Below are 15,825 nucleotides of genomic sequence, written 5' to 3'. Positions count from 1 at the left end.
TCTGGGGCCACAGAAGAATTAAGGAGCCAGTGGAGAGGCAGCACTGAGCCCACAAATGATCAGGGATGCCAAAGGGATAAAGAGACCACTTGAATGAACTCTAACACCCGAAAGTGAGTGTCTAAACCACCTATGGTCTGAACAGAGAAGTCAAGGAAAAAAGGCTTCCTAAGGATATCTCAAAATCAGTTTCCCTGGAGTATGAAAACAAAACACAGGTAAGGATTTTAGATTAGGAGAGGCATCCATAACGTTTGGGGATTATCACTAACTTCTTTTGACTATTCATTAGATTGAGCATTTGCTAGATTTCTACCCTGTAAAGCAGGCACTCTTCGTACCCTCAGTTACAGGAGAAAACCAAAGCACTGAAAGCTTCGGTAGTTTCTCCAAGGTCCCACCGAGATTAACTGGAATTAACTGGCTCAGCTGGGATTAGTGAGAATGATACTGGATATATTTCTTTTGCCCTAATATTATTCCTAAAAAGAAAAATCTAATTTGGGACTTTAATGTTTGCCTTTTTCTATATTTAAAATGGAAGTAGGGTGCAGGATTCAGGGTGCAGTCAATTTCAGATAAATCACAGAACATACCTGGCTGTGGGTGGCTATGCAACTAAGGAACTTACTGTCACCTAGTGGCAACCTATGCTTGTTGCAGAATACCAGGCCTCCAGGTGCAGATGCTGCAAACTGAAACCAGCTGATGGCCAGCTGGACCAGGTGCTGGAAGGTGTCACGCACAGCACCCTGCATCATATGTATTCACTCCTATTTGCAAAGATTATTGCCAAATCAATACGAGAAGTCAAGACTGTTGTTCAGTGACCTCTACCTTCCTCTTTCATTCCTACCTTCCTAGCATAGTTTGTAATCCCCCTTGCTTCTGCACCCCTCAGGGTATGCACATGTTAGAGTGCACACTTTACTGATGGCAACATACTTATCTGTAGTTACCCCTCAATCCCACCATGAGTGTCTGTGAGCATCCTAACCAGGTACAGGGACTTGTCTTATTCATCTTTATATCCTAAGCTCCTAGCACATGGCTGGGCCCAGAGGAGGTACCTAGTGAATGTTTGTTGAATGAATATGAGTTGAATATGAGCTTCTGACCCAAACTCATCATCACTCTATGACTCAGGCCAAGATTAAGCAGGAGTTTATTTGAATACTCTAAACAGTAAACATTTGAGAGGGTTGGGTGGAAGAATGGAAGGAGCCTCTCAGAAAAGTGTCCAAGACAGGGCAGGGCTTGGGGCTTGGGCAAAGGGCCTGCTCACAGGGCAGTGGATGCCCGGAACTTCTGGGTCAGACAGAACACAGCAGCCGTGAGGGCTGTGCACTGACGCGCCAAGAGTTTCACACTCAGGTCGTGGTAGCCTCTTTCACAGGTCACCTTAGCAGCCTTCACAAACTGGTGATAGGTGTACACCACATCCCTCAGGTTCCCCACCACTTCCCTGTGCCGGGCAGAGCAGCGGTTGCAGTGTGTGAACTGGAAGCACATGCTAGCCAGCTGGACCAGGTGCTGGAAGGTGTCACGCACAGCACCCTGCATCTCTTCTGGGGACTGGTCCATTCTGATCACATGCTGACAGCTTGACAGAAGCTTCTGGGAGCCCAGGCAGAGGCGGCCCCGGCTTTCAGAAAAATGCCAGGTGCACTTCTCTGGGGGGTGTTTGTTCCCATTCCCCCAGGATGCTTCTAAAATGTCTTGTAATTCCAGCAAGTTCTCCATGAGTTGGATGAAGGCCTCAGCAGTGCCGGCAGGGGAAGCTCTCAGCTGTCTGAGAGCCCTGGAGCAGTACTCTGGCCAGATGTGCCTATTCCTCAACAGGGGCTGGGCACTGCAGCTGTGGGCCCTGGCAGGCCTCCAGGGCAGGGCCAACCAGCTCCCTGCAGAGGGAGGTGATGTGAGGGGGGCTGTGGGCTGTGCTTCCAAGTCCCTGTCTTCTTCCTCTGTCTCTGGCTGCAGGCCATGGAAGCATGTGGCATAGGAGAACTGGCAGCTGCACTGCTCCATCCCAATCCTGGGTGCCACCATCTCATTCATACCTGCAAACCCCAAAGATGTGGCCATCCTGAGACTGGCGGAAACTTTAGGATGGGTTTCTGGTACAAAGCACAGGAAAGCCTTCTCAGCAGGAAGGCAGATGCTAGGGCTTTTCTCTTTGCTTTCTGACAGAGAACAATGGCTTAAACTTTCTAAGTGGGGCTCCTCTTGGGGACACGGTAGTAAGTTTGGCAGAGAATTTCCTGTATTCAAACAGGCCTGCTGAAGAGTGTCCCTAGGGATGGTATCTTCCCCCATCATGTGGTTAAGTGGCTCTGCTTTGACCACCACTAGTGGGAAGCCTGATGGAACAGTCTGGTCCTGAAGTAAGAAATCAGGGTCTAAATCCAGCTCTGCCCAAAGTTTCTGTTTCTCCCTGGCTGGGCCTGGGGCTTCTCTGCTTTGCTCCTGGGGGCTTGTGGGGGAACGTGCTGGGGTCTGCTGAGTCCCTGTTACAGGAGTCCCCAAGGAGAGGGCAGCTGTTACTCCACCAGCTGGTGCACTGATTGTCTGTGCGACAGCATCTGATGTGGCACCCTTGGCATCACCCGAATCCTCCCCAGGTTCATCATGTAATAAGTCGTTGCCATTTCTGTTTGTAACTTCTCCATCATGTTCCAAAGAGAGTTGTTCTTGTTCTTCCTCCTTTGTAGGGAAAGAAGTTGTCTTCTCTCCTGGATTAATTCCACATTCACCACTTGCAGGCCTATCCTGAGTATACAATAAAGGGCCTATGTATTTGGGGGCAGTTTCTTGCATATGATTTGCCAGCAAGGATCCCAGTCCTGTTTCTAACTGGGCTCCTCCCAGCTCTAGTGTATCTCCTTGAGAGCCAGTATGTGGCCCTGGGCTGATGGCCAAGCAGACTGTGTTTGGGTTTGGGCCAGCACCAGAAAGGGAGGAGGTACTATCCCCAAGCTCTGCAGCAAGTTCTTTGGGGGCACTACCATCTGAGTCTTGAGATGGAGATAAGGTTTGGGAAGGTCCTGCCTGAGTTGTGTCTGGGCTAGATGAGCCTGGGTTGGAACAGTGAGGGCTGCTTGTGGGGGAACTGGCAACAGTAGCAGTCAAAGGGGCAATCTCAGAATTTTCTTCATGGTTGGGGTCAATCCGGAGGCGAATGGCAGAAATAGAAGACACTCGAGAGTCGATGACTGACTTGGTTTCCATGGTCTCAGGCTCCATCTCCATGATCCGGGAGGCTGGGCTTTTGCTCTTGGTCTCCCTCAGGGGAGCCAGCAGCCCCAGGGCCTTGGTTTCCAGGAGGGTGGGCTCACCTTGCATGTTCTGCAGAGAGGACACAGTAGGCGAGGGTGCACTGAGGGCCAGATAGGGCTGCCGGTTATAGTAGCACAAGTCGTCCATGCTCTCCAGGGAGGCTGATGGCACCAGGGGAAATGAGACCTGACAGGTGTAGTCAGTCTGTAGGAAAGACCTTCTTTTTCTCAGAGTCTTTGCATACTTCTTCACTCCTCCCCTTCTGCTTGGCTGTCTTCCATCTGGGGGATTCAGGCTGTCCTCAGGGCTGCAAGAACTAGCCTTATTCTGCAAGCCTGTGGCACTGGGTTCTCCAGCAGACATAGCTCTGGGCCCTGAGAATCAAGAAAAGAAAAAGTACATGAAAAGCATAAAAATAGACTTACAGAGCATAGGCCCAGGGCTCAGGATTGCCTAGGTTCAGATCCTGGCTGGGCTGTATAACCTCAGACATCTTGACCTGCTCACTTTCCTCATCTGGTGATACTAACTGCAGCAGGCATTTTTGATTCTTGGTTGCCCAAGATCCATTTCATTGTCTTTCGGTCACAACACCCTAACTTTCTTTCAGGAAATGACATCTATCTCCCCAGTGGTCTGTTGGAAGGTGCCCTAACCATACCAGCCAAGACGCCAGAGTTATGACCTAGAAAGTCAGCCACAAATTCCCTAGAATTTCAAACTCAAACACATTGATTGAAAAATAAGTAAGTAAAAGTAGATCGCATTCTTTGCAGCCACAGTATCCTGACTGTACGATGGGAAATCCTGCTACCCAACCTCCTGGTCTGGTTCCTTCTGATGCCTGAGCTGTTCTCCACCTGTGCTGGCAATTCTATAATCTTACATCCTTCCAACACTTCTTTTTTGTGCTTATGTTAGCCCAAGCCAGTCAGTACTAATGGTATCAGTCAGCACGGCCAGGCAGGTAAGTGCATTAGTGCATATCGAAGTCCTAGCACAGACCTGTGCCTGACAGCTGCTCACTGGAGGAAGCTGTTGTTATTACTGTCACTACATGAGTGAGGGTTCTAAGGGAGCTTTCTTTGAACAAAAAGTGGTCACGACTCTTAGATGCAGGCATGAGGGGCTTTGTGCAAACCAGGATGGATCTTTCTGAGTGGAGAAGCACTTCTGTGAAGAGTCCTGGGAATCAGCCAGAGGAATTGGAATCACAGCCTAGCACTTGAGAATCAGAGGGCTTTTATACTCAGACCCACTGTTTCCAACCTGGCTGTACCTTATTAAAAACCTTATCAAGTCCTAGGCTACTTCTCACACCTCTTCAGTCAGAATCTCTGAGGTGGGGACCTTGGAATCTGTAGCATTTAAACTAGGCCCTTTGGTGATGAGGCCTTGAAGGGGAGAGGAAAAAAGAGGCTCCCATGGTGAGTCAGGGGCCAGGTCAGAACCCAGAGGGGTGCCAGCCATCTCTCAGTTAGGTTCCTCTTGCTTCTAGGCCTCATTTAATGCTGCCTTGGAGTCAACAATGACATGGCCACTTCCCTCTGCTGGGGACTCTAGTCAAACCCTTCTCTTTCTAGGTGAATTCTGTCCATTTCACAAGAACCAGCCCATCTGTCACCTCTTCTGGAAGACAACCCTGATTCCCACTGTTGAATTAATGCCTCCTATCTCTGCTTACCCACCGTTCTGATTCTCCCTTTTATCCCTGACTTGAAGTCATGATGCTTGTAATCTGGTCCCCTAAGCCCAGGTGGGCTTCCTCAGAAAAAGACAAGACCCTGCTCTACCTATGTGTTTTCCACTCAAGCTTGGTCCCTACCCACAGTGGGTACTCAGGAGCTGCCTGCTGGGTGTGCAGACTTGCTGGGGAAGGCTTACCTGAGAGGACGTCAGGGGGTGTGAGCTTGTCAGCTGCATCATAATATTCCTCATCCGAGCTGCCTTCCTCAAAGGCCAGGGCTTCCAGTCTAGAGCTGGGCTGGGCCTCTGTCCAGCCCTGCTGCCCCAAGGCCGGCAGGTTCCCACCTTGCTGGGAAGCTGTGCTCTCCGAGCTGTCGCTCAGGTGGGTGGCAGGGGAGACCCTGGAGCACAGGCTGTAGTAGTCGGTCCTGCTGCCCTCATGCAGCCTGGGGTCCAGCCTGGCTGCACTCAGTTCAGGTCCCCAGCTGAACGTTTCAGGAGTGGGACTCTCGGAAAGCTCTGTCTTCTGGCATGGAGGGTTGGGTGTCTGTGCCAGGTCCAGGAGACAGAGGAAGCCGCTGGTTTCAACCCTGCTTCTCTCCTCTTGGTTGTTGGGATCAAGACCCTCTGGGAAGCCTGGCGAGGCAAAGTGGAAGAAGCTGGACCGGCTGGAGGAGCAGACGTCAAAGTCGTCCTCTTCCAGGGCATCCACGGACTCACTGGAGCCACTGGTCCTACAGCCTCGGCTCTCGGTGTTGGCCGAGTCAGATGCCTCGGACTCAGCGCTGTCTGTCATGCTGCTGACCCCGCAGGGGCTTGGGCCTTTCCTGGCCGCCTCAGGCATGGGACTGTCCCCAGGAGGCTGTTCCTCTTTTACAAGCAGTCTGCAGGGGCCCAGCATCAGCAGGTGTCTGTCAGAGAGAGGCTCCAGCACACAGTCTACTTCGGAGGACTCCTCTGAGTCGCTGCATGCCCTGGATTCATAGCCTGCAGCACAGGGAACACTGAGGGTTACAAAACAGCATTCATGAACTGGCAGGTGCTTAAATGTCCTCCTTCCTCCCATTTTCCAGATGAGAAAACTGAGGTCCAGAAGGTTGACTGACCCAGATCATGTTATACTGGCTGACACAGGCTCTGGGGAACTCCAAATCCCATGTTCTCCCCATATCACTGGGCATCCTTTCCCACGTCTATCTGAACCACCTAAAGGGAATGGTATTACCTCCATCCCTACTTCCAAGGGCAGCTATGTATTCATGGAAACACGGTGTGTATTTAATTGGATTTCACTTGGTTCTGGGCAGCATCACCCAGGTTTGCTAAGCCCCTCCTCCAATCTCCTCTCTGCCCCATCTGGGCATTAAAATCAAGTAGGGCATCATATTTAAAAAATAAAACAGTTCCCTGGCCCTAGCTCTGATGTACCGAGCCAAGGAGCTAGGAAGTGGAGCCTAAGAATATGTTTTTTCAGCAACTTTATGGGGGATTCTGAGGCTGCTAGGCTGACACCATTCTGAAGCCAGGCCTTGGGGACCCACTGGTGCTCCAAGATTTTTAAGACAGTGAAAACTCATTCAGCTGCTAGTGCTCAGGAAGAATTCATGGTGGGAAGTCTGGGGGCATTAAGCCAGGTCTCCAATCTCTTTTCTTTTCTACCATGAGCCTTCAGCGTGATCTTTCTAAAAACTTCCCTTTGAGCATGTCACACTCTACCTGAACCTTCGGATGGCCTCCCCTGCCTACAGGGAGAAGCCTGAGCTCTCCCCCACATCATGGCCTCTCACAGGACGGCCCTGACAGTCCTCAGCAGCCTGCCACCGCCACCACAGAGCTCCTCCCAGATCATGACCATGCCCTTTGTGTCATGCCTCCAGTTGTCCCCTCTGCTTCCAATGATCTATCTTCTTTTCTTTGCCTGGTTAACTCCAGCAAGTTCAAGATCTATTTCAAATACCTCCTCCGCCCACCGCCACCTGCCCTGCAGAAGCCGTCCCTTCCACCACCAGACCTCCCCAACCATTCTCACTCAGCAGTTCTCCCTGACTAGCCTCTGAAGTATTATCTCTTGTTCATAAATTGTGTTAGACAAAGGCAGTAAGTACCCCAAACTCAATGTTTCCTAACTATTTTCCTTCATCTATCATCTAATCTCTTGAGATTATTTATGCCAATTTTATCCAGATGGAGGATATGCTATACAGTGGTGTGCTACTGAGCATCTCTTCCCACCTTCATGCTCACTGACATCACGCTGGTAGCTTGAAATTAGCTATGGTGGGAACATTTATACCATGGAATAGGCAATTGCTTCAAATCAGGGCTTTGTTTTATTTTCCCTGCAGAGACAGTTGCTAAACATTTATTAGCCAACCAGTGAGGAAATGCTGCATCAACAGTGCTGAGGCAAAAACCTGACAGAAAGTGGAGGTTGGCCTGGGAAACTGTTCACCTCATTCGACATCCACTGCTTCATTTCTTATGTGATAAGATTTTGAGTTCCTTCTATCTCCAGGTACCCCCTTCTTCTAAAGGGGTTATAATGTAAGGCTGAGAATTTCTATTATAATTCAAGAGAGTGCAAAAGAATACATAGATGTGGAATGAGAAGCTAGGTCATCTGTACCTTCTGAACAAACACGTGACATCTCTTTTTGCTGAAAAACAAAGATAAAATACAGTGGATCTTAAGATGATTTTAGGAAACACTAAGGGAATCAGAGACCTTCAACAGAATTCCTTGGTTTTAGGGGACTCTCAGGTACAGAGAAAACTTCTCTACTTAGGATGTTGGAAAGATCAACTATTAACCAGAAATTAAATGGAGAAATGGTTCTCATCCACGTGAGTGGAAGTCTTAGCCCAACTGAATTCTCACCCTCCTGTTAGGCAGTGAAATGGGCCTGCCCATACCGGAGCAAGCCTCAGCACCTCACCTTCTTCAGCAGATACCCGGTGCACCTGTTGTTTGTTTCCCGGCCAGAGGAAAACGGAAGTAACGGGGTCAACAAACAGTCTGTAGTACCCAGCAACCAGGCAGGCTAGGTCTTTCGCACTGTTGGATTCCAGCAGCAAAGTGAGAACCTTTGAAGGTAAAGAGAGCTCTTATGCTTTTAAAGAGCAAAGGGACAGTCTGAATACTGACAAGCCCAGGTGGGCTCAATGAGAGATTTCAAGTAACTCAGCCATAGTCCACAGGCTGGACCCTGGTGTCTCAGAGTCTCACCTACAAGACTTGAAATAAGTGTAGATGCAGGTGCATGCACACACACAACCACACATGCATGTGTGTGTGCACATACACGTGCACGCACACACACACACACACTTGGGCACACACAGTGGGCTGCTCCCATCGAATCCCTAAAATGTCTCCTACCTACCTCTCTATCACCTAGTCCCACTCCTCTTCCCAACCACCCCACCCCACCCTGTCCATTCATGCAGTGGGGCCCGTTCAACACCTGACCTGGAAAAGGAAAAGGAGTGAGAGCACGTGCAGGAGAGTGAGGTGATAAGAAGAATAAAATACCACCCTCGAGCAAGTTGGGTGTTAAAGCAAAGAAAGGCAGGGTAAATGTAAGGCCTTCCAGAGAGGTTCCAGAAGTGCCCTGCCCTCATTTACCCATTTTAGTTGCTGCCACTCAAAACTCTTAGGCAGCCATCCCAGTCCCATCTGGTGCACCCAGCTAAGTTTCTGAACCCATCAGGGAAGTTATATGATTCAGTTCAGTTTTTTTTTAAAAAAAGGAAACTGCCCAGGAAAATACACCTTTTCCACCACTTTTTCTTGGCTGGGACAGGATGGATAATACTTCCTCTTAAGCAAAATGTTTGACATTAGACTTTGCTAATATCCAAACTCACTTAAGTTATCCTAGAATGATTTAGCTCCAAAATCCGGAAGCTAGATTAAAAATCTCTTCCTTGTGTGTTACCTTGACATCCTGAAGATACACTTTGACCATGCTCACTTTCTCAGACTCTTCTGTCAGCTCCACACGGCTGATGTTTGCAAACTCTGCCAACGTGGACATGATGTTGAGCTTGCTGTTGATAATTTGGCTAATCCCATACTTGGCTCCAACCAGAAGGGCAATGTAGGATTCTCTATCCTGTAACTACAGAAAGGTGGAAGGGGAATTAATTTCCACTCACAGGCTAGTGAAAACACATTGTACGTGTAAGATGTGATACTGCTGTCTGTAACCCTTGATTCCTACTTCAAGTCCTCACCACCACTCTCCCAGACTACCAAATTAGGCAACAGTCTAATCTGGACCCCATCTACCATTAAATTAAGCATAAATTTATCTTCCCTCACAATAGAGACAAACCACAGGACTGTCCTCTGCTTCATAAACACAACCCATACTTTCACATCCATGCACCTCTACTCATGTCATGCTCTTCTCTTGAAATCTCTTCCCTGTCATTACCTCTCACAGTCCTGTCCCCCTTTTTAAAAGCCTCCATCAAAACCTACTGCCTATGGAAAACATCTGCCTGATCTGTCTTCTCAAACCAGAATAGACCTTTTCCTCTATGTTGCTGCACACCACTTTCTCTGTAGTTCACTGTTAATCCTGAGCTATGACTTCTTACTGCAATTATTTGTATTCAAGTCTCATATTCCACATAAAGTCCCTGACAACAGAGTCTACGTTTATCTACATTTTTAACCCCCAGTGCCCAGTCAGCACCTTGATCCAGCTCACTGGGGTTGGCGTTTTTCTCCGATTGCCAGTTCTTTCCTTAGATAGGAAACGTAATGGGGTACTGGGGACAGGAACTTGACAGGTGGGAGAGGGCAGGCTTAGCCCTTGGGAAAAGGGCAAGTTTTTCTTACACCTCAAGCCTTTGTCTCTGTGATCTAATCTCTTTGCCACTTTCGGTAAGTCTACTTGTACAAAGATTCAATCTGTTTCTCCCTTCTCCTGACCATCTGATGCTCTTCCTTTCTCTCAAAACATTGATTCTCTTTTTCCATCTACACTGTTAGATCAGCAATCTGATTAAATTGACCCACCACATTAAATGGTTGAGAGGTACATGAAATCCACTGTAAGGGGCTTTGGTAATATATAAAAGAAATTGCCAATTGGCAAACTGTGCTGTGGGGTTCTGGGGCTGATTCAGTGGTAAGGGAGAGTTCCCTTGAACCACACCCCTAGGCAATGACCCTCAACAAACTCATAGCTCTAGGCCTGGGCTCTAAAACAAAAGCTGGAAGAACAATGGGTAACAGAGTAGAGGACTCTTACTTCTCTTTTCCTTTCTCAGGATCACCCTTGAGTTCTTCCCCTGTAATAATCAGGGCCTTAGCCTGGCAGTCAGTCTAATATTCCTTTCTGTCCTTCATGATTTCCGATTTTTCCTCTTCACTTTTGTAAACCCAAAGGTCCAGAGTAAACTACAGGATCTTTCCTTTAAAATGCTTTTCCTCTACACTGAAACTGGGCCAAATCCAACCTTCTTGACTTTCCTTAATCTCTTCTTCTTCCCATACTTATAACTTCCCGCAAGTTGAATAAGGTTCATACTCAACCTGCAGCTAGCAATGATGACTCCACAGCAGCAGCCCCCTACCTCTCTCATGGATTTGCTTGTTCTGTTGGGTACTTTGGTCTATCATTCCAGGAAAATATGTCTTATTCAGCTCTGCCTCCCCCAGCATCTGTCACAGGACTGGCACCAAGCAAGGGCATGATAAACACTCTCCAGAGGCAGGATATTTGGCATCCCAAACAAATTTGAGTACATGACAGAGTCCTCAGGAATTTTAGGCTACAAGACACATTGATCTTCAGAGAACCTCCAATGTCTTTTATAAAAGTAGGGCTCCACAAATCTGGGGAACTCTGGGCACTCTAACCCCCTGGGCAGCAGGGAGCATGAAGGCCCCTCATGGAGATAAATAGCCTCCCAGCCGTTCCCCCTCTAATGTGGCTCCACCATATCGGAGCAGCAGCCCGAGCCAGGCCACGCCCACAGCAACAGCGGAGATTAACTCCATAGCAGCAAGGCAGGAAGCAGAAGCCCTGTCTGCGCGCAGCTGCGCAGCACAAGCCAATAGAGGTCGCTGTTCTCCCAGGAGAGGAGGGCCACAAACCAACAAGAAGGGAAGTTCTTCCAGCCGTCACTCGTGCCAGCTCTGCAAACTATCTCTACCACCATGAAAAGGAAAAATTTCAGGCAGACCAAGATAACAGAGACAACACCTGAGAAGGAGACAGACCTAACCAGTCTTCCTGAAAAAGAATTCAAAATAAAAATCATAAACATGCCTACAGAGATGCAGAGAAATATACAAGAACTAAGGGATGAAGTCCAGAGGGAGATTACAGACGTCGGGAGAGAGATTACAGAAGTGAAACAAACTCTGGAAGGATTTATAAGCAGAATGGATAAGATGCAAGAGGCCATTGATGGAATAGAAAACAGAGAACAGGAACGCATAGAAGCTGACACAGAGAGAGATAAAAGGATCTCCAGGAATGAAACAATATTAAGAGAACTGTGTGATGAATCCAAAAGGAACAATATGTGTATTATAGGGGTACCAGGAGAAGAAGAGAGAGAAAAAGGGATAGAAAGTGTCTTTGAAGAAATAATTGCTGAAAACTTCCCCAAACTGGGGGAGGAAATAATTTAACAGACCACGGAAATACACAGAACTCCCAACAGAAAGGACCCAAGGAGGACAACACCAAGACACATAATAATTAAAATGGCAAAGATCAAGGAAAAGGAAAGAGTTTTAAAGGCAGCTAGAGAGAAAAAGGTCACCTATAAAGGAAAACCCATCAGGCTATCATCAGACTTCTCAACAGAAACCTTACAGGCCAGAAGAGAATGGCATGATATATTTAATGCAATGAAACAGAAGGGCCTTGAACCAAGGATACTGTATCCAGCACGATTATCATTTAAATATGAAGGAGGGATTAAACAATTCCCAGACAAGCAAAAGTTGAGGGAATTTGCCTCCCACAAACCACCTGTACAGGGTATTTTAGAGGGACTGTTCTAGACGGGAGCACTCCTAAGACTAAACAGATGTCACCAGAGAAAATAAAATCACAGCAAAGAAAGCAGACCAACCAAATACTAACTAAAGGCAAAAAATAAAATCAACTACCCACTAAAAGCAGTTAAAGGAAACACGAAAGAGCACAGAATAAAACAACCAACATATAAAGAATGGAGGAGGAGGAATAAGAAGGGAGAGAAGAAAAGAATCTCCAGACAGTGTATATAACAGCTCAATAAGTGAGCTAAGTTAGGCAGTAAGATACTAAAGAAGCTAACCTTGAACCTTTGGTAACCACGAATCTAAAGCCTGCAATGGCAATAAGTACATATCTTTCAATAGTCACCCTAAATGTAAATGGACTGAATGCACCAATCAAAAGACACAGAGTAATAGAATGGATAAAAAAGCAAGACCCATCTATATGCTGCTTACAAGAAACTCACCTCAAACCCAAAGACATGCACAGACTAAAAGTCAAGGGATGGAAAAACATATTTCAGGCAAACAACAGAGAGAGAAAGCAGGGGTTGCAGTACTAGTATCAGACAAAATAGACTTCAAAACAAAGAAAGTAACAAGAGATAAAGAAGGACATTACATAATGATAAAGGGTTCAGTCCAACAAGAGGATATAACCATTCTAAATATATATGCACCCAACACAGGAGCACCAGCATATGTGAAACAAATACTAACAGAACTAAAGGGGAAAATAGAATGCAATGCATTCATTTTAGGAGACTTCAACACACCACTCACCCCAAAGGATAGATCCACTGGGCAGAAAATAAGTAAGGACATGGAGGCACTGAACAACACACCAGAACAGATGGACCTAATAGAAATCTATAGAACTCTACATCCAAAAGCAACAGCATACACATTCTTCTCAAGTGCAGATGGAACATTCTCCAGAATAGACCACATACTAGCTCACAAAAAGAGCCTCAGCAAATTCCAAAAGACTGAAATTCTACCAACCAACTTTTCAGACCACAAAGGTATAAAACTAGAAATAAATTCTACAAAGAAAACAAAAAGGCTCACAAACACATGGAGGCTTAACAACATGCTCCTAAATAATCAATGGATCAACGAACAAATTAAAATAGAGATCAAGGAATATATGGAAACAAATGACAACAACAACACAAAGCCCCAACTTCTGTGGGATGCAGTGAAAGCAGTCTTAAGAGGAAAGTATATAGCAATCCAGGCACACTTAAAGAAGGAAGAACAATCCCAAATGAATAGTCTCACATCACAATTATAGAAACTGGAAAAAGAAGAACAAATGAGGCCTAAAGTCAGCAGAAGGAGGGACATAATAAAGATCAGAGAAGAAATAAATAAAATTGAGAAGAAGAAAACAATAGAAAAAATCAATGAAACCAAGAGCTGGTTCTTTGAGAAAATAAACAAAATAGATAAGCCTCTAGCCAAACTTATTAAGAGAAAAAGAGAATCAACACACATCAACAGAATCAGAAATGAGAATGGAAAAATCATGACACACTCCACAGAAATACAAAGAATTATTACAGACTACTATGAAAACCTAAATTCTAACAAGCTGTAAATCCTAGAAGAAATGGACAACTTCCTAGAAAAATACAACCTTCCAAGACTGCCCAAGGAAGAAACACAAAAGTTAAACAAACCAATTACGAGCAAAGAAATTGAAATGGTAATCAAAAACTACCCAAGAACAAAACCCCCGGGCCAGACATATTTACCTCAGAATTTTATCAGACATACAGAGAAGACATAATACCCATTCTCCTTAAAGTTTTCCAAAAAATAGAAGAGGAGGGAATACTCCCAAACTCATTCTATGAAGCCAACATCACCCTAATACCAAAACCAGCCAAAGACCCCACCAAAAAAGAAAATTATAGACCAATATCCCTGATGAATGTAGATGCTAAAATACTCAATAAAATATTAGCAAACCGAATTCAAAAATATATCAAAAGGATCATACACCATGACCAAGTGGGATTCATCCCAGGGATGCAAGGATGGTACAACATTTGAAAATCCATCAACATCATCCACCAAATCAACAAAAAGAAGGACAAAAACCACATGATCATCTCCATAGATGAAAAAGCATTTGACAAACTTCAACATCCATTCATGATAAAAACTCTCAGCAAAATGGGTATAGAGGGCAAGTACTTCAACATAATAAAGGCCATATATGATAAACCCATAGCCAACATCATACTGAACAGTGAGAAGCTGAAAGCTTTTCCTCTGAGATTGGGAACTAGACAGGGATGCCCACTCTCCCCACTGTTATTTAACATAGTACTGGAGGTCCTATCCATGGCAATCAGACAAAACAAAGAAATACAAGGAATCCAGATAGGTAAAGAAGAAGTTAAACTGTCACTATTTGCAGATGACATGATTTTGTACATAAAAAACCCTAAAGACTCCACTCCAAAACTACTAGAACTGATATCGGAATACAGCAAAGTTGCAGAATACAAAATTAACACACAGAAATCTGTGGCTTTCCTATACACTAACAATGAACCAATAGAAAGAAAAATTAGGAAAACAACTCCATTCACAATTGCATCAAAAAGAATAAAATACCTAGGAATAAACCTAACCAAAGAAGTGAAAGACCTATACCCTGAAAACTACAAGACACTCTTAAGAGAAATTAAAGGGGACACTAACAAATGGAAACTCATCCCATGCTCTTGGCTAGGAAGAATTAATATTGTCAAAATGGCCATCCTGCCCAAAGCAATATACAGATTTGATGCAATCCCTATCAAATTACCAGAAACATTCTTCAGTGAACTGGAACAAATAGTCCAAAAACTCATGGAAACACCAAAGACCCCGAATAGCCAAAGCAATCCTGAGAAAGAAGAATAAAGTGGGGGGGAGCTCACTCCCCAACTTCAAGCTCTACTACAAAGCCATAGTAATCAAGACAATTTGGTACTGGCACAAGAACAGAGCCACAGACCAGTGGAACAGATTTGAGACTCCAGACATTAACTCAAACATATATGGTCAATTAATATTTGATAAAGGAGCCATGGACATACAATGGGGAAATGACAGTCTCTTCAACAGATGGTGCTGGCAAAACTGGACAGCTACATGTAAGAGAATGAAACTGAACGATTGTCTAACCGCATACACAAAAGTAAATTCAAAATGGATCAAAGACCTGAATGTAAGTCATGAAACCATAAAACTCTTAGAAAATAACATAGGCAAAAATCTCTTAGGCATAAACATGAGTGACCTCTTCTTGAACATATTTCTCCGGGCAAGGAAAACAAAAGCAAAAATGAACAAGTGGGACTATATTAAGCTGAAAAGCTTCTGTACAGCAAAAGACACCATCAATAGAACAAACAGGTACCCTACAGTATGGGAGAATATATTTGTAAATTACAGATCCAATAAAGGCTTGACATCCAAAATATATAAAGAGCTCACCCACCTCAACAAACAAAAAACAAATAATCCAATTTAAAAATGGGCAGAGGAACTGAACAGACAGTTCTCCAAAAAAGAAATTCAGATGGCCAACAGACACATGAAAGGATGCTCCACATCGCTAATTATCAGAGAAATGCAAATTAAAACCACAATGTGATATCACCTCACACCATTAAGGATGGCTACCATCCAAAAGACAAACAACAACAAATGTTGGCGAGGTTGTGGAGAAAGAGGAACTCTCCTACACTGCTGGTGGGAATGCAAATTAGTTCAACCATTGTGGAAAGCAATATTGAGGTTTCATCACAATGCTCAAAATAGACTTACCATTTGACCCAGGAATTCCA

General features: G+C 45.3%; 1 protein-coding gene across 15 annotated transcripts in view; it reads right to left on the bottom strand.

The window, feature by feature from the left end:
• Positions 1-1,148: 1,148 nt before the first annotated feature.
• FRMPD1 (FERM and PDZ domain containing 1) overlaps positions 1,149-15,825 on the bottom strand; it is a 128,427-nt gene continuing 113,750 nt past the window's right edge. For all 15 annotated transcript variants that reach the window (XM_057498850.1, XM_036888323.2, XM_057498851.1 and 12 more), the window contains 4 exons: positions 8,901-9,083; positions 7,899-8,046; positions 5,161-5,949; positions 1,149-3,650 (listed from right to left, as the gene is read on the bottom strand). In XM_057498850.1, coding sequence (XP_057354833.1) covers positions 1,282-3,650; positions 5,161-5,949; positions 7,899-8,046; positions 8,901-9,083 — 3,489 coding nt within the window. In that variant the 3' untranslated portion in view covers positions 1,149-1,281. The remainder of the gene's footprint in view (positions 3,651-5,160; positions 5,950-7,898; positions 8,047-8,900; positions 9,084-15,825) is intronic.

This window comes from Manis pentadactyla, chromosome 3 (genome assembly GCF_030020395.1).
Source record: "Manis pentadactyla isolate mManPen7 chromosome 3, mManPen7.hap1, whole genome shotgun sequence".
Lineage (NCBI taxonomy): Eukaryota > Metazoa > Chordata > Mammalia > Pholidota > Manidae > Manis > Manis pentadactyla.
This window is presented reverse-complemented; position numbering and strand designations above follow the sequence as displayed.